Below are 25,759 nucleotides of genomic sequence, written 5' to 3' on the forward strand. Positions count from 1 at the left end.
ACCTGGTCGGGGGGAACACTTTGCAACCCCATGACACACGTTCTCACTTCGTGCCTAATGAAGAGTGTACAACTCTGTTGATTACTATACTCTACTCTTCATGCGTACATGCCTAGTTACACAATTTTCAATTATGTACCCTTGCTTACTTTTTCCTCATTCACCTTCACACCTTGTACATCAAATCACCATGGTTAATAGTCTTGTTAGTTTGAACCCACATCTTTTGGCATGCTGTCTTAATATGTAACCAAGTGCCACATTGACACGAAATATGGTGGTAAATGGAAAAGCTTTTGAACCAAAATCTTTTGGCATACCGTCTTAATACCAAGTGCCACACTGACACGAAACATGGTGGATAATAAAAAGGCTTGTCCAAGCCATCAAGGAATACGCCAGGTCCCAATATCCGTACCCAGGCTCAACAAATAATCCTGTATCACAGGCACAACACCAACACCAGGACCATTGATGCATGCAGACCCCAAAGTCAGCTGCAGAAAATAATTGGTTACTCCAGCAGTCAATAGCTGTAATCAAGACAGACAGCTTTCATGCTAGATCACTGTTTTTAAAGCGTCACAACTCACATCATGAAATTTCAGAATAAGTAAGTGTAAACCATCTTATGTGCTAGGGCTGAAGACCCACACAACTACATGTACACCTCTTCTTTGTGATAAAGAATATGCTGCATAATCTCTTGGACATTGCTAATTCATAATAACATAAATTCTTTTTAGTGTTGGGGAAGGGGGGGGGGACCCCCACGAGGAGCCTGACTGAGCCCACTCTAGTTTCAGTTTCTTTTCACACATAATGTCGGTTGTTTTCCCTAGCAATGAAGATTTCTTGGGCATGCTAAACTTGACTGCTTGAGAATGTCCAACAACTGCTCTTATATGACCCTAACTGTAGAACCTTCATTGGAATATGACATGAATCCCATCATTTCTGTGGAATGATGTTCTACTTCACTATGCCTCCTCCTATAATAGCTTGATTGACAAAAAAAGAAAAAAAGAATAAGAAGAAAAAAAAGCAACATGCATGATTTGGCTTTATCATCATAGCAGCTTCCAGAGACCCATCAGTTGGAAGTCATACACCTGTTGCTGTTGTGGCTACAATTAACCCATAAACTCACAATCGCTGCAAACTGTTTTTACGGATGCTTGACACCGAACCTGGAATTGTAGGCCAGTTCCAATCCTTATGAGGATTTCCTTGCAATTTGTTTACACAAGTACATGTATTTTCGTAACGAATTTTCATAGCGACAAAAAAGTGTGATACCAAAGGTTTTGAAAATGGTTGTGCTTTCGCCTTCACTGTACGGAGATTCAGGACCCGTTTCAAGAATAATTCTAGATTACCGTCATTGTATGATTATGAAATACAAAAAAGGAAAGGATGAAAGCAAATGTTACCAACACTTATGAATATTGCGAATATTGGGCGATGCACCTTAAGATGGAATAGAGGACTTTTGTTTGTTTTGTTTTCTCTTCCTGGAGAGAAATTCAGAAATTAGCAGCACCAAAATTTATCAATACCACATGTATGGTATTATGACACCCAGAAAATGTTATTTTGTTATCAAATGAACCATATCCATCTCGTGGCTTTGGGAGGAAAAAAAAAATTAAGCAGGGCGCTTCTCCTTGTGCTGCCGACAAAATGACAGTCAATCCGACTTTGAATTTTCACTATTGCGCTTTTATTAATACTCAGTTGCTGTGGATCGTAGCATGCATGTACCACTGTTTTTACCTCGCTTACATAATCTCAGATCCTCACTTGAATAGCTTAAGTTTTTACAAAGCCTCACAACAGAAAAACATTTAAAAAAATTACAAAACATAACATAGACATAAAAGAATAAAACCTCTGAATTAATAGATTAAAAAATACAACAACAAACAAACAAACAAGAATAAATCAGCAAAAGACTCCCTGAACTAACAGTATTAATTTTTTCCATTCCAGTTGGCATCCTCATGAAGATCCCATTATTTCCTCCTTTGGTCTAACCAAGTCCTATCCAACACGTCAACAACTCTCATATCTTCTGCTCAAAGGCTACATGGAGGTCGTCGATATCGCCATGGTGGGGCGAGCCGGGTGCCCCGCCCTCTGTGTTGCTGCTGGAGACGGAGCTGCTCTCGTCGTCGGCTCCGCCCCCACTTCCGGTGCTGTCGTAGCTCTGCTTGCTACCCGGCCGTGGTTTGACGGGGCCGGGACTGGTCAGCCCCCCTTTGTTTGCTGGTAGGAGGAGGGGCAGGTGGTCGAGGTCAAGGCTGGTCTGGTGTGGGCTGGACGTGGGGTCCTCCTCCGCGGTGCCGTTGGGGTCCAGGACGAAGTGGTCGCCGATGTGGCTGCCGATGGCCAGCGAGTGTCGGAGCGTAGAGGCTGAGGGGAGCTTCTGGGAGTCCACCACGCGGAACGAGGCAAAACCTGGCGTAGGCAAACAGAGAAAGGGGAGTGTTAATAAATGATTCCATGTGACTGATAAATGAGATTAAACATTGCAACTTGCTTGAGGTCTTTGTCTTTTATGTTCACATTTCCATCGGTTCCACAGTGGAACAAACTTGAAATGAAAACTGTCATTTGTGTGTGTAATGTTGTTAGAATTATCATTATTTTTAAAGGGTTGAGAGAGAAATCTCTCAAACATATGACTGTTAATGCAGTATATTTATAGCTCTCTAATTCTTTTTTTTTTTCTATTTGACCAGTTAGAAACGAACAAGAGTATATATATATATCCCCATTAAATAGTAAACTGCATCATAGTTTTTTAAAGCCACTGACACAGATATGGTTTATGTGGACCAATGTATTCAGAGTACCACTAGTGATATACTTATATATTTAAACTGACCCTCTTGTTCTGAACAATTACTGGAAAAACCTCATAACACCACAAATATGTTACATGTAGCATGTCTTTTAAGACTGATTATAAATATCAAAAGAATTGAGGTGGTGGGCTTTCAAGTCCACACGTAAGTCACAGGCTTTTTCTACCAAACTTGCGAAACAAACCATCCAAAGTGACCATAGACCTCAAACATACTATGCTCTTAATTCATTAGGTGTAAATATCAAAAACTTTCTACTCTCAGCTGAGAAGGAAAGAAGGAGATGTGATATCTATCATAAAACTGATATCACTTGCATCGTTTCGAATATACCTATTTTAGGATCACATAAAAAGTCCCAGTGACATACAGCATTCTATCTTTTTTAAACAGCAATGCACTTGTGTACATTGCACAGACAATATAGAACTCATCATTAATGTTGTATATAATGACTAAACCTCTTCCTGTTACTCTTACTCCTTTCTATTAAGACATCTTCGGATATCTTTCTTAATTGAACACTCTGCTGGAGTAATCATTAGGATGGATTAAATTCCATCAAATTGCTATAAATATCGAATCACACTAGACAATTATACTCTCAGAGACATTGGACTGCCATTGTCACTGATGGCTGATTTTTGTTTCTTTTTCTTTTTTGAAGTCACAGAAATATTGTGAAATATATGTGTGCAGATCAAGAGTGGAACATATAAGTGACAGTTACTGTAGTACGACAGGATACAAATTCAAAATCATGCAGAGTGGGTGGAAAGGCATGCAAAGAATACAGGACATCATGCAAATTTTGTCCAAACAAAAGTGGACTTCTCTCATCAAATTAGAGAGATATTCAAATGCCACAACACAATGACACAATAATACCCAAACATTTTTCTTCTTTTTTTTTTTTAGTCATTAAAAGTGTTAATACCTATGACAGTTAATGCAACAATCTAACATCACAACTAATGCCATATGGAAGTAAATGCCACTACATGAAAAAAAAAATGGTTGTATATGCTCACAGAATACCATATGCTTAAACTTCAGTGATATTTATATGCTGCTACTGAAATTACTCAAGGCTGTGTATGCTACAGTCATAAAATGAATGGGTTTGACTATATACATGTTTGTCATTGGGTCTCTGATTAACAAGCCTCTGAGGAAAGATTCTGAAGATTTTGTTGCTGTTTTTGTTGTTTGTTTTTTGTTTGTTTTACTGAGACAGAGCAGAACATCATTTTGAGAATACACAGGAAGATTTTTTTTTTTTTTTGGGGGGGGGGGGGGGGGGTGGGGGGGTTAACTTCAACATAAACTCTCCCCTAGGAGTAAACAAAATGAAATCATTCTGTTCTTATTCATTCTGGTTGGGGGAAAAATGATAATAAATGATGATAGCAATTTGGGTGACAACTTTAGACCACTTGCATTTACAATTGAGTTTTGCTCAAATGTCATCTAAGAACAACATGGTTCTTCACTGACAGAATTATAGTGCTTCCTACTCTATGTACAGTAACTCTGCAATCAACAACTGAAGTCGCTTTCAATATCAAGGAAAAGTCTCACGTTTCATGAAAAGGAAAAGTATCTTGCATACACGGAAATTTCATCGCACATTGACTAGAAATGACTGGGGCCTGATAATGTGGCCATAGACTTTCATTTTTGAAGTGTCTGCTCAGTTTATGTCCATCCATACTGCAAAGGGACTGGGTGAACTTTATTCTCACTGTCTTTACCTTTGCAGGGGACTTCAAATCATCAGTTTAGTGGTTACTTGCTACTGCATTCCTTCGAGGCAGTCTAAGTTTCAATCAAACCTCAAACTCTCCACTTCATACTAAATAACTCTCTTTATTAGGTGTACAAATCCAACAGCTCTGAACACGATACTAGATGTACTAATCCAATTGCTGTGAACATGATATGGACGTCATCTATCATGCTATAAAAATCTGCAATGACTGTAATCCACAATATAATTGTTATTATGAAGCAAAACACATCAAACGTTGCAGCGAAACTGCGGCATTCAAATTGGAGAACCCTTCACGTTGAATATCTGTCATTTTCACATCGTAAAATAAAATTCAAACCACTCGAGGGTTGCCTCTTTTGATCTCCTCCAATATTTTCCGAGTATTCCCAGCATTTTCATTGACTAACATCATCTTTCCATCGCATGTGAAGTTGTAGTCTGATATCAAATAAAATGAGATTGTGTCAGTCTACTTGTAATGCCATCACCCATTCCTATTAGCTGACAATGACATGTGTACCAAATCAATATCAATGTTTCTAAGCTTAAAAAATCAGAAGGACAAAACTACATTCTGAAACCAAAACACTTCTTTGATAAAAGACCTGGTAAAATAAAATACATTAATCTTCAATATGCCTCAAAGCCCTATAGAAGGCAATGGTTAGCACAGATATGGATCAATGAAAAGGAAAGAATGTGTAAGGTAACATCTGTTCACCACAAGAATTAAATATCTTTCCCAGGTCCCTAAATTCGCATGAATCTTTGATAGAATCTCTCGGTCTTTAGATTCGATAACAGTGGTCACATGAAATTGTAACACAATATCTGTAGCCATTCATCTGTTTACTACCTAACTTTAACAGGGAGAATCATAAAGATGTCTCCATTAATGGCTATTCATAAATTCATATCAATAACAAATATATTGTCCAAATTCATTTCTCTCTAAGAGTATCCTGATAAATCCCCCTCATACAAATCAGCTTCAAATGCTCAACAAATTAAGAGATTGACATTACTTAACCTTAACCAGATGGAAATGGATGGTTGTCACACAATGGATTCTAATGATTGGTGAACCGAGTTGTCCCGCAAACACCAGCAAGAAATGAGTGAAATATCAGAATATACCTTCTGGATTTATCTGCACCTCTTTCTCCTGTTTAAAAGCTTTATTGGTGACAGCCAATACAAGAAAAACAACCATGAATAGAAAAGCTTCTGCGAATCAGATTAAAAATTGTCGAGCAATACATGCTGTTTTGAAACATTAATGCTACACATCAATAATCATCTACATGATTATAAAAATAAAAATAAAAAAAAGACAAGAGTGAATGAAATAAGTCTTTTCCAGTTCATCTGTGATCAATGATTTGTCTGTAGACAATGCAATGCACAGTGCATGATGAGATAATTAATAATAATAATAGCAATAATAATAATAATAATAATGATAATAATAATAATAGTAATAATAATAATAATAATAACAATAATAATAATAATAATAATAATAATAATAATAATAATAATAATAATAATAATAATAATAATAATAATAATAATAATAATAATAATAATAATAATAATAATAATAATATTAAAATAACAATGATAACAATAAATAACACTTATGTAGTACTTAATAGACAGGTTACCAAATGTTTCTTTTTCCTATTCAAAGTCTGTTTATCCAGATTGGAGTCAAAAGTGTATATACAGTATTTGTATTTGAACAGGTCCTTGTGCCTGTTTTACTTCATGCAACTTACAGACCACTTAATTTCCTACAACCACAGAATACTTTAGCAGCATAACAATGTTTGAGAAAAAGCTGTATCTAAACTAGATGCATTCCATCACACTATTAAATGCATCTTAAACATTACACCACTTTGACTTCTACTTGCTTCAAAATATCTGTTTTCTTTAACTATTCACAGTGCACCACCCCAACCCCCAATAAAAACCCACAAATACACAAACACCCACACATATAAAACACACTCTGACAGCTCAAGGCATGCAAACCTACTATGTCCCATTCTTCCAAAAAGGCACTTACACTTTTAAAAAGAGGAAGACACATAGGTCATGTAAAACAAGACAAACTACTGAAGCATAATTCACTAACTGTCAGTGTTAGTGAGATATAAGCACATATTTGCAGACTTGATCACAATTTTAAAGCTACACAAACACTGATGAAAGGCACCTTTAAAGCAAACTAATCAAGCAAAAGAACCACAAAGGAAGATACTAGTTAGAGGTGAGAGGAAACACAATCAACTTTGAGGCCAAAGCTCTATGAGGAAGTCCCTTTTCGAGATCAAACAAGGTTTGTTTTCTTGAAGAAGGTCTTGCCAAGTTGTGGATTAGATGGCAAGGTAAGATATATGTGGTCCCACTTGCAGCGTACTGACAAGAAAGATTACATTTCAACATTTCCAAGTTGTTGGAGGCTAGAGAACTAAATAAATGAGATGGGGATGGGGGGGGGGGGGGTCAAAGGTCAGGATGGGTAGGAATAAGTGGGACTAAGGGCCAGCAATGGAGTAGATCTTGGAGGAAGCTATTGTAGAGGGTATCTGGACAGGCTAGTGACATTTGGAGTTCTTCAATTAATTCGGGAGTGACGCTATGAGGCAATGGTAGCGGCTTCACACCAACAAGTAAAACACTGACATGCAGAGAACACGAAACGGGCAGTGAAGCGACTTGGGGAAGGTACCACAGACTTGAAGCTAAAAGTGACACAAAGCTACTTTTGATGTGAGGTTGCGTTTGTCTTTTCTATTTTTTTTTTGTATACCTGATCTTGCTACACACTTGTCCCAAGCAAGGTCATATCCAGAGTGCCGTTGGGGGACCATGCGGCTCCGTCTACCGCCAAATATTCGTTTGAATTGGAATCTGGCAGCATGGTTTGGGTGGAAATGGTCAAGCAGCTTGAGCTGACCGAGTGTGGCACCGCCACTCTCCCTTTCTCCCTAGCGGCAGAGCTGCCGCTGCTGCCGCCACCGCCACCGCCTAACGGCTCACAGGCGGCATCGGCGGTCAGGCAGCGGTCGCTCGCAGAATGCGCGCGTATCATGGCGACGGCCTCGCGCCGTATCTCGCGCTTGCGCGACGCGTCTGCCCGCATAATCTGCCTGTCCACTTGGGACGGAATATCGGGATTGCTGGACTGGCGCCCTGCCGATTTTTCGAGCCATTTTTGGAGGCATAGATTCAAGGGAGAGCCATCAAAGGGAGGTGGAAGTCCACAGTATAAATGGAAGAAGGGGTTCGGATTGAAAGTGGGGGAAGGCATAGGTCAAAAGGGGAAAAAATAGAAAAACAAAAGGAAATGCAAAACAAAAACAGTGACAGAAAGAAATACCCATTGCAGATGAAAGCTATGAGAAAGCTCAAATGTTCAACTCATCCAAAACAATCCATAAGGCTGACTGGGTGGCTAATTCAGAAAAAAAAAGCAAAATGGCTTTTATCATCAATAATATGTTCAAACCAGGACACAAGAGCATGAGACAACAGATTATGATATGAATACACGTAAGCATATGGGTCTACAAGGGATTCAAAATTTACCAAAAGAAAATATACACCACTTCATGACATTACACTTTCACTCCAGGGAGGGGAAGGGGGAAACAAAATTTCAAAAAGTATATCTCACTGTCATTACATAATTATACTTAAAAAAACAAAAACAAAAAACAAAAACAGTCACATTCATATCACTGATATACAAACCCAACTGTGAATTCTATTTATTCAAACTTTGACATTTGGGGGACTCTAGCTAGCTATGTTTTTGCGTCATCTCGCAAAATATAATTTCCATAGAAATCAAATTGCCTATAGATTGTCAACAGCCACGCTCTTGGAATGAGGTTTATGAGTGATCAAAATCTACATTGATTTATGAGTGACCCTTTCACGAGTTGTAGTGATGATTCTGCTATTATGTGGTAGCACATTTCCATCCCATAGGAATTAGGAGACCAAGACATGGGAAACTTGTTAGATCAAAAGAGTTGGAAGCAAGAGTTATTAGTGTTTGCAGTGAACCAAAATAAAAAAAATAAAAATATGAAAAAAAAAAATATGGCATGATAATATCATTTTCTACAAGTGCATTGCCATGAGCTATGTGCATGTGATTCCCAGCAGTACTTGGACACATTTTCATTTTCTATTTGTGCTGATAGTTCACAACAAATATTATAACATCCTTCTCATGTTTCCTGCCTTGCTCAATATTTGAATACATATTTGCCTTAGCAAAAAATATATACAAAACAAAACAAAAACCAAAAAACACCCCAAAAGGGATATAAAAGACTCAAATATAATCTAAATGATACTAATTACATTATAAATCTTCCTTATTTTGACTGCAAAGTGATCAATTAATATCCTAAATTTCTTCCACGTGATACTAGTACTTGACTTAAGGAAAGCAGGACAGGAAGATTAAAGAATTCAAAAGAGCTTATCACTGGAAAAAAAAATAATGAAACAGAAATGAATTATATCACGGCTCTACCGTTTGATAATAAAGATCATCACGTTTCAACAATTGCAATCACTATGATTGCAATAATGCTGGTATAGACTAAATCATAACTTTAGAAAACAGGGTACAGGTCTAGGACTGGGTGTGACGGGTTGGGGGGCCTGGCCCTACACTCACTGTGCCTGGCGTGGTTCCTGTCCCGCTCCTTCCGGAACTTGAAGCTCTTGGTCTTGCGGATCAGCGACTTGCGGGCGTGGATGGCGTTCTTCATGATGATCGGCTTGTTGGCGTCAATCTGGGCCTCTGCAGCGATGTCCTCGAAGAAGCCTGCATGAAAGGACGTGGGGGAACAAATAAGACAATGGGAGATTTGCAGTCACCAGTAAACCCTGTGACAGATGGAGGCAAAGCTATCTTATGTATATAAGAGGAATAGAATTTTCACACAGTGACCCCGAAAGGCTTAATCTTTCACGTGTGATTCTACCTCATGTTCAAGTTGGTTTTAAAAGACAGAGTGTGATCAGAGTTACAGAATGGTAGTGGTTACATCAAGATTGGACATAGGAAATTCATGAGTCTTTGACATTTTTTATGTCTTCAAGAAACTGTGATAATAAGCAACCACAAATTTAATTAGATGAGGTGATTACAGTGATTACATCACGGCATCACAGGGCCCCCACTGGTCTACATGCAAATCTTCACTAAATATCCCTGAGGTATAAATCACACACACACAAAAAAAAAACACACACACACACACACACAAGCACACAAAACTTTCATCCTTTGCATCAGACTGTTGTAATATTGCAGTAATAATGCAATGGTGGTGGGGAAACAGCTGTAGTTGCTCATGGGTGTATGCAAGGGGGGGGGGGGGGGGGGGTCGGGAGGGTCGTACGACCCTTCCCCCCCCCCCCCCTGAAATTTTCAAAAGGTCCACTTTTTGTAAAAGACATTTTTGTTTTTAGAGGGCTTTTTACCCTACATACAACAGGAAAAAAAGTGACCAGGTGGTGTTCCAGCAAATTGTCAAAAACCTCGTAAATTTCGTAACTTAGTTTTAATATGCCATACCTTATTTCTAAGCCGCACTGCCATGCCGAAAAAGTCACTTTTGTATGCACCAAATGGCCCCATTTTAAGATATAAAATTCAAAAACTCCCTACCGTGGGAGGGGGGACACCCCCTCCCACACCCTCCCCCCCCCCCACTCAGTCGCTCCGCTCCCTCGCAAAGGTAAAGGTCCAAAAATTTTGATTACGACCCCCCCCCCCCCCCCCCCAGAAAAAATCCTGGATACACCCCTGCTGCTACTCTTTTTGACAAAAACATGTTTTAATCTTAATGATATTCTTGACATGCAAACCAGCACGAGAATTGTGAGTGGGTAACAGCTTTAACCCGTTGAGGACGGTTTGATTTTGCTACTACACGCATTTCCCACAGACGCTTGCCCGAGTATACTCGGGACTCGTCCTCAACAGGTTAATACCCTCAGCTATGTAACATTATAGTCGCAACCAATGTCACTCTGTAGTGAAGACATGTGAAACGTTGCAATTCCACTACGTTCAAGTCTATGTCTGAGTACAATAAAACCTCCACCCACTCTTCTCTGTCTATTTCATTGCACTCTATTCATCACAGACATGTTTGACAAGTGTGCTATAGCACTTTCACTACATGACTCACACAGTGATAATCTATTGCAAATGATGACTGAAATGATTGTCCTATGTGCTTATAATATTGTTTTTAATAAAAGATGCCATTCTTTGGGGTTCTTTTTGATGTGGTGGGGGGGAAGTTGCAGAATTCTTCCTGGTAGCAGCTTTACTTTGCTAACTACAACGTGTATCTTGATTGCTCGCATGTAAAATGAATTCACAGCGAGTAATAATATTGCCATAGTAGTCGGCCATAATGGTAGTCAAGCAGTTATCCACGGTAACAATGATAGTCATCATGAGGAAATCTCCTATAGGATCAATTTTGTGAGGCAGACTATACTCCTTTATTTCACACAGACCAAAACATGCCTGATGCATGCACAATTCAAATGAATGGAAACTTTTTCTTGTTGCCATTAAAAACTATTTTTTTTAATTCAGATGCATTTAAACTTTTGCTGCATACTTTCATGACACCTAAGTCCATCTCCATCTGTTCAACAGGTTTGCTGAAATTTGCATGGCATGAAGAACAGGGTTCCAATGCTAAAGCACAAACAGTATCATGAACTTATGAAACTGGGAAGAGGTATTGGGTCAAAGCACTTGTTTTGTTTTTTTGTTTTGTTTTGTTTTTGTTTTTATTTTGTTTTGTTTTGCTTTCCTTTTCTTTTTGTTGTGAACATGTGACTCATTTCTGGACACGTTAGAGTTACATCAAAACTTGGTTGTAGTCATCAGACTGCATTGAGGACGTTCTGTGGTTTTCCTCTGGACTATTTTTGACCCTCAAGGGACCTTTCAACTAACTAAACCAGCTGTCATAATGTTTTCATATGTATGTTTGAGTAAGTGTGTGTGTGTGTGTGTGTGTGTGTGTGTGTGTGTGTGTGTGTGTGTATGAGGGAGAGAGAGAGAACTTTGTCTGCATGAAGCAATCATACACTTCTGAAGACTAAACATGCTTAAAAGATTCAGCTGGGCATAAAATGATTTTCAGCACAGAACTGAACATGTTGTTTGTTTATCTGGTCAGCAGTACCATATTAATTCATAAGACAATGTGAGAATACTCAGTGATTTAAAAGCGTGACAGCCATGTACAGTATTAAGTCATCTTCTTTAGGCTTACTTCAAAGATCAATACTCTCTGTGCTATGTAAAGGAAAACTTGGTAGTGAGCACATATCTAAAAGGAAGTCTATACTCTCCATGTGCAAGATAATCATTGCCATAATGAATTGTCCAGAAGTTAATATTTAGGGAAGTACAAATCAAAACACACTCTCATATTCTTTCGCTAATTTAAAGGCATTGTTTACCATTAACAGATAAAACAAAAACCCAGCTTTAGTGCCTCAAAATAGTTCCGAAAAGTGACTTAGGAATAAAAACAACCAGTGTAAAAAAGTAACTCAGTATAATCAATGTTAAGTATTGTAAAATATACAAAATGTGAACAATAGTTATAATAAAATTGTTTCTAGACTAAACCTTCTATAGTTATTAGGCTTTATTGCAAAATTGTTATATGATAGGATGTTTTGTGATACAACTGACCTACACATATGCATCAAATATGATAACTCAAACATTTTTCAAATCACTGCTCCCACAGGTAAACATGTCAGGAATGGCATATCATAAGCATTATTCATAGGCCTACGTTTGAGATGGGCGACATTGGTGAATATTTCGACGTCCAGCTGACTCTGTCTCTCTGTCTTGGGGACCGGGCTCTCGATCTCCTTCTCCTCCTTCAGCGCCGACTCCAGCCGCGAGAGGGAGTCCTCCGCCTTCTTCAGCCTCCGCTCCGCGTCCCGCCTCGCGATGATCTCTTCCTTCAGCTCGGCATCGGTCAGCTCCTTCTGGACGGTCAGGTCCTGGGATGATGGGGGTGTGTGCCAAAGTCATGTCACATTAACTGACCACCAGTCAACATGTACACAATTACTGCATACCATATTCAGTACATTGTAAGACCCTTTTGAGAACGCATTCATTTCAGCTTTAGATGGGAGTTGTACATCTACAAGCATGCATTCAAAAATTCTAGGTCACATTGTGGTATCTAATTTTTGACCAAGTGACACAGTGTCATTGAAAGTTGCTGTAGGGATATGGCTCGTGTCATATCTCATTCCCTTTTGTACAACACAACATGCAAAGTTTGTTGTCAATATTCTTCTACTTTTTTTCCTACAAAAGATGACACAAAAGCCCTTCAAAGAAACTTGCAGAGCTTTGCTTTACAAGTTACTTTTGCGTAATCTGCGAAATGGCCGAGAACCAGGCATAGTTTTAAGGTTAGACAACATGATCCCAAACAGAAACTCACATGACCTACGAACGGCTCATTGCATCCAAGAAGTTGTGGCACTGATCAAATGCGTCATTCTGATTTCAAAATCTCATCTTTCCTTTATAGATAACATTTTGACACCATTATGCTGTTGATTTCCTTTTTTCGCCATCCAAACAACAATGAGGGAAGCATGAATCAGGTTTGAAAGCGCAAGTTAAATGTCAACAGTGAATTGCAATGTGGAAGTGACCTTAGGCAACAGACAGAAATTGAAACCATTGTGACTCTGCAAATTAATCACTCAAACACATCCTCTATTTCAAAGGGGAATTCCAGATCAATTAAAAGTTAGTCTGAAAGGAAATAATAAAGGTTTACCAGGACAACAATGAAAAATTCGATCAAAATAAATTGTATAGTAAGTAAGTTATAGAATTGTGAATTTTTTATACTTGTTTCAAAACAATTCTTGAACAGTCGATATGAATATGCAAATGAATGAATTTATGATGCCATCACCTAAAAACTTGCCACATAGTTTGCATACAGAATCTTGGCATTTTATTTTCTTTTTTTTGTACAAGCGAACATTTTTGGTTGTACTGTAGCCTGCTATATCGACCAAGTTGTGCCAGAGACATGTCAAAGTATCAAGAAAATCTCATATCAATGAAACCATGTTGTATTGGTGTTCATTATATAATGGGGTTTGTATTATCTGTATTACTTGGCCTTTCTTGATGACTCCTTTCTGTCCTTCATTTCTACTCTCTTGTAATGATGACTCTAACCCCTTGGCTTGAAGAAGACTATGAATACAGTAATGAAATCCTGTTCTATCTTTGTTCATTACCTCCGCCAAGGGAGGAGGTTATGTTTTCATTACCGTTGGTTTGTGTGTTCGTTCGTTCGTTAGTTAGTTTGTCCATGTGCAAAATAACTCAAAAAGTAGTTAACGGATTGAGATGAAACTTGCAGGAAAGGTTGAGAATGACACAAGTAACAAACGATTAACTTTTGACAGTGATCCGAGAATTTTTTGGGAATTTATGAAGGATTTTTGATTATTTGGCAGGTAGGATCAATGAACTTGGGAGTTTAGGCCGTGCGTATTTGAGGTTTGCATGCGTCACTAAAGTGCGCGCTCTAGTTTCTGCTAGGGCGAGGTGCGCCGTGCAGCCAAGGGTTTATGACGTAACAAAGGCTTCTATATTTGGAAATCGGGCGACTTTCAGCACAGATGGAAATCACTGATATCTCTATGAAAGAACAAGATCAGTGGTGGAAATGAGCTGCATGCTTGGCGGAGGTCTGTGCTCTCAGAGTGCTTTTCTAGTTATTATAGTGGAGTTTGTATGCATAACTTTCCCTTTCTGGATGACTCCTTTCTGCCTATCATTGATTCTTACATGTAATGACGACTCTAACTCTTTGGCTTGAAGACTGAATGATCTCTTCTCGTCCTCCAGAATGTCGGCTTGCATCTCTTTCTCCTTCAGCCTGCAGTGAGAAGAAGAGGATGTCATCGTCATGGAAACAGCTCATCAGTGAAAATTTTAGGAGTATGCAGACAGTTCATGGATGACTCAACTCCAGGACCCCATTCCATACAAGTTGATATGATAGCATCTCTTGCTGAAACGGCAAGTGCCTTGATAATGACAAGAATCCAGCTTCCTGATCATGATTGGCTGTTGCTATGGGAAGTTTCCATTCTAGCAAGAGTTGCTATCCTAACATCTTTTATGAAATGGGGCCTAGAGCTGCTTTGAATGTAATCTATGAAAGCCTGGGCAAAGATTGGCCAGAAGTTCAAGATATATTATGGTTTTACTGTCACTTAGATATCAAATAAGACAAATATTTTCTTGCAACTGACTGACAAATTACCCTTCATTGACATGAATAAGCACCAATTTATTCAGTGTGCGAGTATTAGCAATCTATTAGCTATCCGTGAAATGAGATGGAACAATGGCAATCTTGTGATTGCCACAACAGGAGGCATCTATAGTTTACAAAAAGAGCTCTCAAAATTTGTATTCGTCTGCTGCCACCTTGTATAGAGAGAATGCAAGATTTAAAGGTAACTTTTCAACTCCTTTTGTGTCTAGGAGAGAAGATAAAGATTGATGCAATTTACTCCTGCATTACTATCTCTCTTGTCAGACAGCCAAGAAAAGTTATTTAAATCAAGTGAACTGTCAGAAGGACACATTTCTCACATGTCATTATATTCATAGCAGGTGCTCCTGCTATTCTGTTGGCAAATTTGTGAACAAAAGTAAACAAAGGCAAACATTTTCAAGTAACAGTAACCTTCTGAGACTGGCATCAGATCATATTCACAGGAAAAAGCTGTTGTTTTTTTTTTCAAAATTAAAGTCTTGAGTATGATGCAAAATGAACATCAAATACGTAACATCTTCACACAAGATGATTAAAATGTGAGACATCAGTAATATTATGTGATAACTGAGATTAAGACAATCATAGTGTACTGTGTATATTATATATTTTGCGGGGGGGGGGGGGGGGGAGGTATTTTCGCGAATTTTATGATTCCAGGTGCTATTTGTGAATTCTAAAACACACAAAAATATTAATTCTGATCCCACCATGAATGCGACATGCATACATGTCTGTTCGTTTCTCCATCCATTCCTGTGCCCCACAAGCGCAAATTTGACCACTCGTAAAATTGTTGGGGAAGTCCCAATTCATGAAAAACTGGACTTGCTGAATATACGGCGGTTACAGTATGTAACTCTGGGGGTTCCCCCCTCCCCACAACACACACATCAGTCTCATCAAGGATGCTGTCGGTGAAATCGCAAACTAACCTGGGCGTTTTGCCAGGATGCAATGTGCCACCTTTTCACACCTTTCCCTCCTTAGCTCCCTACAAAAAAAGGGATTGTGCCAAAACGTTGACACAGCCCATCAAGGACTACTATTGCCAAGAGGCCTTATCATTACCCTGTCTAGGTCAAGGCTAAAATGCCATTGTTAACTTGCCACAGGTTGTTGTTTTTTCTTCTCTTTTAAAGACCTGTTCTCTTCAGACTTCTGGGTCAATAACAACAGCCAGATAGAAGATTACTCTAGTCCCCTGAATCATGAATGGTCTCACTACAAAAGTAAGTATATTTAAGTCAGGATAATAACTATGATCTTGTCACCTGTGTCATAGTATTGAACTTGATTTCACCTTTGAATCTTTGTCACTTCTGTAGTGGTCACTCTAAGAATTGCTGGCGGGACTAATGTAGCCAGAGTAGACAACTTTGCATATCTGCCGATCAGATCTGCTCTTGCATTGTCAGACACTTGGATTATGTGCGTAGAAAACACATAATTATATAATCATAATCTTTTCTACACAAATTCCACTCCAGCTCTGTCATTTCATTTTGAAAAGGAGTGGGTGGAAAGATTGACCCCTTTTGTCGCTTACGTCACGAACCCTTTCTCTTCCGTGAAATTGATGTTAACGATATCATTTAGTCTCCACTCGACACGCTGAGGAAAGCTAGAGAATGTCACTTTTCTCTGGAGCTGGTAAAACTATTGGGACACTGCAGGATATTTCAATATTGCCCAGATAGATTCAGGTTCCCTGATGAAATGTAAAAAAAAAAAAAAAATCAGTGAGCAAATGGTTAAATGTTCATTATATAACCCTTTATGAGCTCTGAGTGCTGATTGGCACAGAAAACCTTACAGCCCTGTACAAACTGTCCAAAGTCCCTAGCAGAGAAAGAGTTAAGGGTTCCCTACATTCAAACTCAAAGACTGTGGTCACAGCATCCCTTGGAAACCATTGATTAAGTCACATCAGCAAGCACAGCTCTGACAGGCCGAGCATACAATTATATTTATATCTAAACTTCAATGTCAAATCAACTCATGTGCTTAATGGATCTTGCATACAGTCTGAATAAAAAAGAGGTGCGAGGCGGGAAAATGAAGGGGTGCCGACCTATCCTCAATGACGCAGAGTTCGTTCTCGAGGAGGTTGGTCTTGTTCTCAATGTCCTTCAGGTTGTCCTTGAGGGCGTTAGTCTCGGAGACCAGGGTCTTGTTGACGCTGCTCAGCTGATGCATCTCGGACTCTCGCTTCTGGAGTTCCAGCTCCTTCTTCTCCCTCTCCAGAGCCAGCGCCTGAAGGTCAGGGATGGAGACAAAGAAGAGGATGATGGTGATATCATGAGAAGTACTGTCAAACGTGGAATGTTCGCATGCATTTTAATTTCGCAAATTTCCTGAGCTGCAACATTTGCGAAATCAAATGCATGTGAATAAGAATAGAAATACAAGTTTATATGACACATAGAACACTGAAAAATTGAACAATTATTACCAAACGAATTGTTGAACCTCTAACGCATGATTGTGTTTGTATCACTTTCATGTGACATCGTTATGATGTTACTTTGATTGTGTATTTTGAATTGAATCCTGAATAAATCCTCAGACGAGGCAAAAGAGAAAAAAAATGCACGTAAAAGTTCCTGTCTACCCTATATGCATTGGATGCCAGTGGCAAGTCGCAAAAAATCTCATGCTGCCAGAGAGGCCGTCGGCTCCAATTCGCGAAATTTTCATGCCTCGAATATATCGTGTTTGACAGTACTATGGGGTAGATTTATGAGGTGCATTACATCTGAAATACCATGGTACTAAATACCACGGTAATTTGTTGGCATCAGTCTGATTGGCAAAATACCAAGGTAATAGATAACGCAGTATTTCCCTTGGTACTGATCTCATTGACAAGATACCAGGGGAATTCTGGTCCAAAAGTAAACCTCTCCCAGGTAAGCACTGCTCATGCACATATTCCTCAGGCACTGGCACTGTGTCAGGTCACACGGGAAATACATTGTGGTGTGATCGGTGGTGTTTCATGACACAATTCATTCAAATCTCGCATGTGCATTATCTGCGAAGTTTGAATCATCACCCTATATATACCACAATATTTCGCAATGTATTTCAAAATAAACTTTACTGATATATTTGCATTCACATCATTTTGAAATACCATGCAAAATACTACTGCAGTATTTCACTGTAAATGTCAATGCACCTATGGATGAAAAGAATTCCTATTGGTTTGTCCAAGTCTTTCCACTGCTCCCAGTCAAAACAACTTCCACTGTGCGGCACATCTTCCACTAACTACACAAGACTCAGTAGACCCACAGCAAGTCAAAGAACATTGACAGTCACGAAAGAAATGATTACCTACTGAAAAGTGACCTATAGAGGGATAAATCTTTGGGTCATCTTTGTGAAATATTTTCAAGCATCAAATAGACACAAACATAAACAGATATATTGTTTCAAATGTATGTAATGTTCAGAAACAGGGGGCCTCAAAATCCGTTGCAGCAGTGGGCACAACGTCTGGCCTAAATTGTCCTTCAGGAGAGGATATGCTGTTTGGAGATAACACGTGTTGTGTTTTCCTGAGGTCAACGCTGTTGTTTTTGAATGATTTCAAGCGATTAGCATTACATGCCCTTCTGATAGTCTTAGAAATAAGTGGTCAAATAATAGGCCAAGGGGTCAAGTGGCCACAATCATCACTATCTTCATGTGTATCTCTGTAAACATATTTAGTGCAGTAAGAGATGGTATTACAAGTTTACTATGGAAAGGACAATATATTTTTTTGTCATTTTATGTGAAAATGTTGCTCATATTTTCACTGATTTGTTGTTTTCACAATGGCTCTCACTAACACACAAGTACCTCTTTGCTGTAGATTCAGTTTGTATTAAAAACTAAATAATCTAAAAGTACTTCTGTTGAATAGCAAAGTCAAGTACAGAATGGATTGATAGTAACTAAACAATCCCAAATATATCAAAAAATGGACTACTGCAAAACACAATATTTTTGAGGCATGAAATTTTCGCAAATTGGAGCCGACGACCTTTATCGTGGCATGAAATTTTCGCGAGTTGCCTCAAACATTCAATGCATAAAGCGTGTATTTTAATTTGCGAAATTAAAATGCACGTGAACATTCCTTGTTTTACAGTATTACTATTCAATATAATAAAATTGACAGGAATAATCTTTTTTATCAAAAGTGACTGCAATGTTTAGTTATAATTATGAGCTTTAACCATTTTTTTCCCTTTTTACCTATGGGCACATCTATTAACAAATGACTATCTCGTAAGTCCTACTGAGTGCAAGGATCTCTCCCTTAAGCCCAATTTTCTTGTATATTGGATTTCTTATGACAATTTTTTTCATTTGATCAACTTACAACTTGTAAATGGTAGTTTGTTGTCACTAAGCAACCACACAACTTCCTTTCAAGCAAATATTTTTTTTGGTGAAATGCAGTCATCAAACCACTTTTGATTCTGCAATAACAGGATTAACTATTCACTTCCATTTTTTGTTTCTTTTCTTTTTTTTTGACATCAGCCATTAATCTTGCTTAACATCTGTACAGCACATTTTGATTCCAGAGGGAAATTTGATATCGAAACCTATTTCAGAGTGCTGCCAAAAAAAGTATGCATTCTTAACACAAACAGGACAAACAGGTTATTATCAATTACATAGCTTCGAGAATTTCACTTCCATTTGGCAGTATACAAACAAGATGTGAGTCATACAATGAGTGGGGGGGGGGGGGGGTTGTACAGGCAAATAATTGTGGAAATAATTCATATACAGCAGTAACCAAAATTCTATTTGGACTGAATTTTGTGCACACTTTACTTTTTTTCTTTCGACCCAAGATTTCTCCATTAAACTGACTTCCTTCAGCCTTTTCACTTCACACTGCCAAATGAGTCTTGATATAAACCTCATTAATCTAGCATCTATACCTGTACATAGCTTGACCATGAAAAGCTGTGGAGATTGATACAAAATATAAGGGTTTTATTCATTAATACCAAGATGGGCTTATCACAGGGGACTTGAATTCATATCTTTTTGTGTGCATTACTAGCATCTTATCACTACATTGAGCCAGAAACCCGCTGGTGAATATATTAGAACAACTTTGAGGTGTGTAACAAAAGCTCAGCATCACATAGCAAAGGAGGCATCTTACATGTTTGGGGAATAGGAACTATCAAAAGCATAAATAATTGAATTACACACCCTGATCAAACAAATTCTTGGCAATGAATTTTCAGAGTTTGCATTCCTCCAGTCAGATAAATTTATATAAACTAGATTGTCATATACGCTTGAAAATTCAACTATAAGCCCCTTCAGATGCAAACTCAGCATAGAGGTTGCTGTAGCAAAGGACCATATCAAAATAACACAGAACAAATTAGAAAGAAAATACCAAGTAACCATACAAGATCAATATGTACTTCATTAATTGCTTACCATGCTATCATAAAAGGGATGCAAAAAATATACAGCTTATACCAAGTTTTTATTGGCAGGTATCTCTATATGAATATGACATTCAAACATTGCTTTAAACAATGTAGGATGGTTCTTACCTACTTTTTCTTTTTTTTCTTTTTTTCTTTTTTTTTTGGGGGGGGGGGGGAAATGATTTTTCAAATACTTCTTGCAAATGTTTTTATTTCTTACAGATGTTTTTTAATAGATCTCTACTTCAATTATGTCCCTAATCATAGTGATTTTTTTTTTCATATGATAGGAATAATTCATATAAAGCAGTGTGTAAGTAAATAAATTGACTGAATAACATGATTACACAAGGTGCTTGAAAGCCAGTGCGAATTACTGTGTTGCCCTGTTAACACAAATTACAAGGGGCGATGTTGTGTCCTACTTACGCTTGCAGCAATTTTGATATCAACTCAATGTCAAAATCTCAAATTCCATCATATCAACAACATGACCCCATTATGACTTGACCTGATACTTGTGACATCATTTCAATACACTGGCTCATACATTCCATACTCCCACAAGCAAACAAGTTGCCTGCTCACAAAATAATATGTCAAACCATTACAGGGCTCAACACATCCAGTGTGAGGTAAAATTTGTGACAAGATAAGACTTTATCTCCAGCTCAAAATGGGGAAAAATAAAAATCACAGGAAAATTATCTGTTTTTGCATCTCGGTGCAAAAATCAATTTGCTTCATTACAGTCAACTCATGGCAAAATAAAAAAACCAAACACACAAACAATCAAAAAAATCACTTGGTTGCAAAATGAAGCTCTTTGGATCCCCAGACTGTGCATGCTAAACAATGACTGGAACATGACCACGGGTATCTAAGTATTGGGATCTAGTGTGGCAAGTTCCATTATTGGATAAAACAAAATTCATAGTTTCTTCATGCGCCATTCACTCACAGCGTGCTGGCATAATTATCGTGTGAGTTTAATAAAATGTCAAGCTGAATTAATTTTCGCAATGCAATGCATGTCAAGTGAGTTAAAATCATTTTTGTGTCCACATGAAAAATTACTGGTTTTTTAATTACGTTGCCAGAATAGATTTTCAAAACCTGTTGATTTTCAGGTGCGTGAGAACTAGCCTGTAGGGTTCCTATCCAATGTAAGGAGAATTTTCGTGACAAGATTAAACGTTATCTCCAGCTAGAAAGAACAATAAACCCCACCATAAAACCACTGTAATCTGGACAGTGCTGTCTGATTTACCAAGTAAAGTCAGTCATTACCATGGCCAACCTGTTTGTGTATAATGTCAATGTTAACTTGAGATAACGGCCTTCAGAGAGTTAATTGTCAATTATTGGCTCACAATCCGTGCCCCTTGCCCTCCCTCCACCCTGTTTGGTCTTGCACTGTAAGCAGGGGATTACGCCGGGCCGACCGCTGGGGTGACGCAGGCACGCAGGAAGCCCCAGCGCCTGGTCAACCATGGCGTGAATCAGCGTTGGTCATCGCGTCCGCGCAAATCTGGCCCCTCAGTCGCCGCCCTCGTCCAATCTATAAATACACAACAAAGCGCTCCTTCCTTCCCCCTGCTGTGGTTCACACAAATGCTGCTGTAGATACACAAGATGAGCAGCTAATATCTCTACATGCTTTCAGCAAGAGCACTCTCATGAACCTGCTCCTGTAATAGAAAAAGCCTGAAAAATGTGCCATTTCGTCAATGTGCTGTAAAATATCTACCACTCTGTCAGTCCACTCTATCTGCATTACAGAGAGATTCTCAAGTTACTTGCCTAGGAAAATGCCCATCCATGACAATTTTTTTTGATGCACACGGTTCAGATTAGTGTCAAATTATCTGACTTTGAATGTTGTGACTGCAAGATAGTTGACTGTGGCTGTTGTTCTATATTCATTTACAAAAAAAGAGTAAGGAGAGCATGATTTTCAATTACAGGATAAGTATGTTTCATTGTGCCACAGATACGACATCTTTAGATATCAGTCCTGCCGATGGTGCCTCACCGTTGTTTCATTGATGCTGACTCACAAAATCATCTAGCAGTGTTAAAACAAAACATGACTCCCCTCCTTCCTCAAATTGGCAATGCATTGTTTCCCAATTGACAAGTGCACTGCCATTTACTAAACAGTTGCGAATCTCAAGGGTGTCATGACACCATCAGACCCAAACTTTCTTCAAATCCTTCCAAATCATAGGAAATCAACAAGGAATTTCTCATTTGCTAGAATAACAACATTCTATATAGTTATCTCAACAGTAAATATTGGAATGTTTCCAAAAGTTCGGCAAAGTCACCCTCTTTCCAAAAATAGCCCCTAATACTGGCATGATAAGAATGCATGGCAACTGCTTTAATCCCATACTACCCAGCTTGTGTTGGCATGCTCAGTTACTTCCTGGCCATAGCAAAGTCAACTTTTGGATTGAATCAGAAAATCCCGGCTTTGGTCTAGCACATCAGAAAAGCTTGTGTGTGAGAAAAATCTCCATGGCAGAGGCAAGGTTGACCTGTGATCTGCAATGTGATAAAATTCTGACAACCTTCCTTAATTGATCTCTGCTCATTTCCTCAATATTCAAGAATCACACATGATAACTATCATCAACTAATAACAAGTGTATAAAAACATAGTATAACATGCAACTTGATATCAATTCTCTCCCTCACCCCTTTCTCTGTTATGTTGTAACACAATGTGATAGAAAAGGGCTACATGAAAATTGACTATTATCATCATTATTGCATTATTGTTGTAATTACTATTATAATTATGATTATTACTAATATCATCATCATCATCATCATCATCACTACTACTACAAGTACTATTACCATTAGTGTCATTATCATCATTTTATAGCTCATTATGTACTGCTCACTGCTAGTGAATACTTTCTTGGTCAATATCAGATATCTTTCTTGGTTAATATCAGATATCTTTCTTCTTTTCTGCCTCAAGAAGATTTCATTTCAGTTCTCCTCACCACCTCTAAAATGCCATAGGGACAAAAACCATGAACTCTACACTTCTTTTAACATACATTCACATTAACAGCAAGAATGCCAGAGAGGTACAATTGAATTGTGCACCCTTGGATGTGGGGTTTACAGGCAAGAAGGGATAAGTAAGCTTGATCCCAGACATTTCTGATGAAAGCACAAACCAAGAGCGCGCACACACACACACACACACACACAACCTCTGACATGACCCCTTTACTTCTTTTTCTTCCACATATGTTCTGGGTGCTCAAGCCATGTTACTGCACCAAATTTGGCCTCAAAGCTTTACCTGTAGGGGGCTCTCCAAGTTGGTAGCTACAAAACTGGGTTTTCCCACATTCCACGCTTCTGTTAGAAGTTGCTAGGCAACTCATAAGCACATTGGATGATAAAAACAAAAAACAAAAAATAATCTCCACAGTGCATTTCGTTCTTACTCTTACTCTGTCAGACTTTCCCCAGTCCTTATTTCTGCTGATGATGTAAATGCTCGGCAGTGAAAATTCCAAGTTTTCGGTCATGTGACGTTTCGTCACACATGTCTGCATGACAGAATGGTTCATCCTGCACCTGTTTTCGAGGGATTGCGACATCCCATCTTACGAGGAGAGACAGGTCCTATGCGGATCACTACTTAGAAGAAATACCCCCATAAGGAAGTCCACGAAAATCCATAATTTTTGATGCTGAAATAAACAAAATGACAATTCCCCCCCCCCCCCCCCCCCCCCCGGTTTTTCTACCATTGTATGTGGTTGATCTAAAAACTAAAGATTTGTTTCTACATGTGGATTTTTGCAAGTGTCAATAGGCCTTTTGTAATGCTGAGATGTAGGCTGTAAGTAATTGAATTGAATTTGAATTTACTTGAGCAATGCACACGTACTAACACCAACATCATTTGGCTCAAGAAGCTGACACTTAGGGACAGTCAATACTTCTACAATCCCCTGCCAAACATCCACACTGCACGTGCGATTATGATATATGTGCCCTAGATTATTCCAATAAAACTCTTTCACGCAGAAGAGAGCAGAGTTTAACTTGTACCATTTGGGATAAATCATATCCCTTGGCAACGCTTCACAAGAAGCAGAATTTTAGTTGGAAAAAAAAGCCAGGACCATGTTTAGGGAGAAAGTAATGCCACTCAACGACTTTGCTTCCTCATTCCTTGAATTATTCTTTTTGGAATTGAAGAAGGGCATAAACCATTTTTATATGAACCCCAAACTTGTCGCCTCATGAAAATAATGTCTGAAATCTGGCAAACAGCTCTGCAACCAACAATTATATTCTTTGAGGTGAACGATTTGATGTGTAACGTGAGCTGGGGTATTTTGTCGTCTGAAGTCAGGAATGCACTGTGTCAACACCTCGATGGAACACAGGTAAAGATACCCCCCCCCCCCTCTCCTTTAACCTTTTCTCTTTTCTCTTTCCTGTTCAACTCCTAGACTTCATACCAAAGGTATGTTGTCCTTGATCCTTGACTGGGCGGAATGAGTAATGAGTAAAACACAAAGTAGCTCTTTTGCGTGTTACCACGGCAACAAATACTATCCCATACCACCCAATCCTCACAGCTCTCCCACCCTCTAAATAGCTCGTCCCAAACCACTCGCATTCCCCCCTGTCAATTAATTTCCCTGATTCACAGCATATACAATACCAGCAAAGAGAGATGGCAAGAACGTGCAAGTACCTGGATTTCGGCAGAATTTGTGTCCTACTCGTTCACAGAATAAGCCACAAAAACAGTACGATGAGACACGTAAGAGAGCCGCACACCAAGTTTGCCTTGGAATCAATTTCCTGCATCGAGGACATATATGCAGCAATGAAATCTGACCATGGGAATTTGATCAGAAACAATAATTTGGAACGAACAATCGTCCGCTGGGTACTGGGATAGATAAGATCACCAATGTGCAGATTAACTGTGAACCATCAGAAATATCAGGTCAAAGCACCAACGCAGCAATCACTACATGGTGTTACCCTCCCAAGGACTGAATAATAATCTGATATGAATTTCAAACATGATAACCACAGGTTGTACTCACACCAAGGAAGAAAATTTTCCCTTATAGTATGTCCTCAAAAGCAAATTTAGAATTACTGCTATGTCACATTTCAGATTTGAGGGAAGCATAACAAAGCAACAGTTAATGTTGTTATCTCTGTTTC

The 25,759-nt window shown here is 38.7% G+C and overlaps 1 protein-coding gene across 1 annotated transcript in view; it reads right to left on the bottom strand.

Moving 5' to 3' along the window:
- Positions 1-1,858: 1,858 nt before the first annotated feature.
- Positions 1,859-25,759, bottom strand: part of LOC139735313 (pleckstrin homology domain-containing family D member 1-like) — a 66,459-nt gene continuing 42,558 nt past the window's right edge. The window contains exons 8-12 of the mRNA XM_071646070.1: positions 17,143-17,324; positions 14,570-14,660; positions 12,522-12,738; positions 9,353-9,502; positions 1,859-2,460 (exon numbers count right to left, since the gene is read on the bottom strand). Of these exons, the coding sequence (XP_071502171.1) occupies positions 2,066-2,460; positions 9,353-9,502; positions 12,522-12,738; positions 14,570-14,660; positions 17,143-17,324 (1,035 nt within the window). The 3' untranslated portion in view covers positions 1,859-2,065. The remainder of the gene's footprint in view (positions 2,461-9,352; positions 9,503-12,521; positions 12,739-14,569; positions 14,661-17,142; positions 17,325-25,759) is intronic.

The sequence above is a fragment of the Diadema antillarum genome, unplaced genomic scaffold, assembly GCF_040938485.1.
Source record: "Diadema antillarum isolate AM-2024a unplaced genomic scaffold, OU_Dant_1.0 scf00000027, whole genome shotgun sequence".
Classification (NCBI taxonomy): Eukaryota; Metazoa; Echinodermata; class Echinoidea; order Diadematoida; family Diadematidae; genus Diadema; species Diadema antillarum.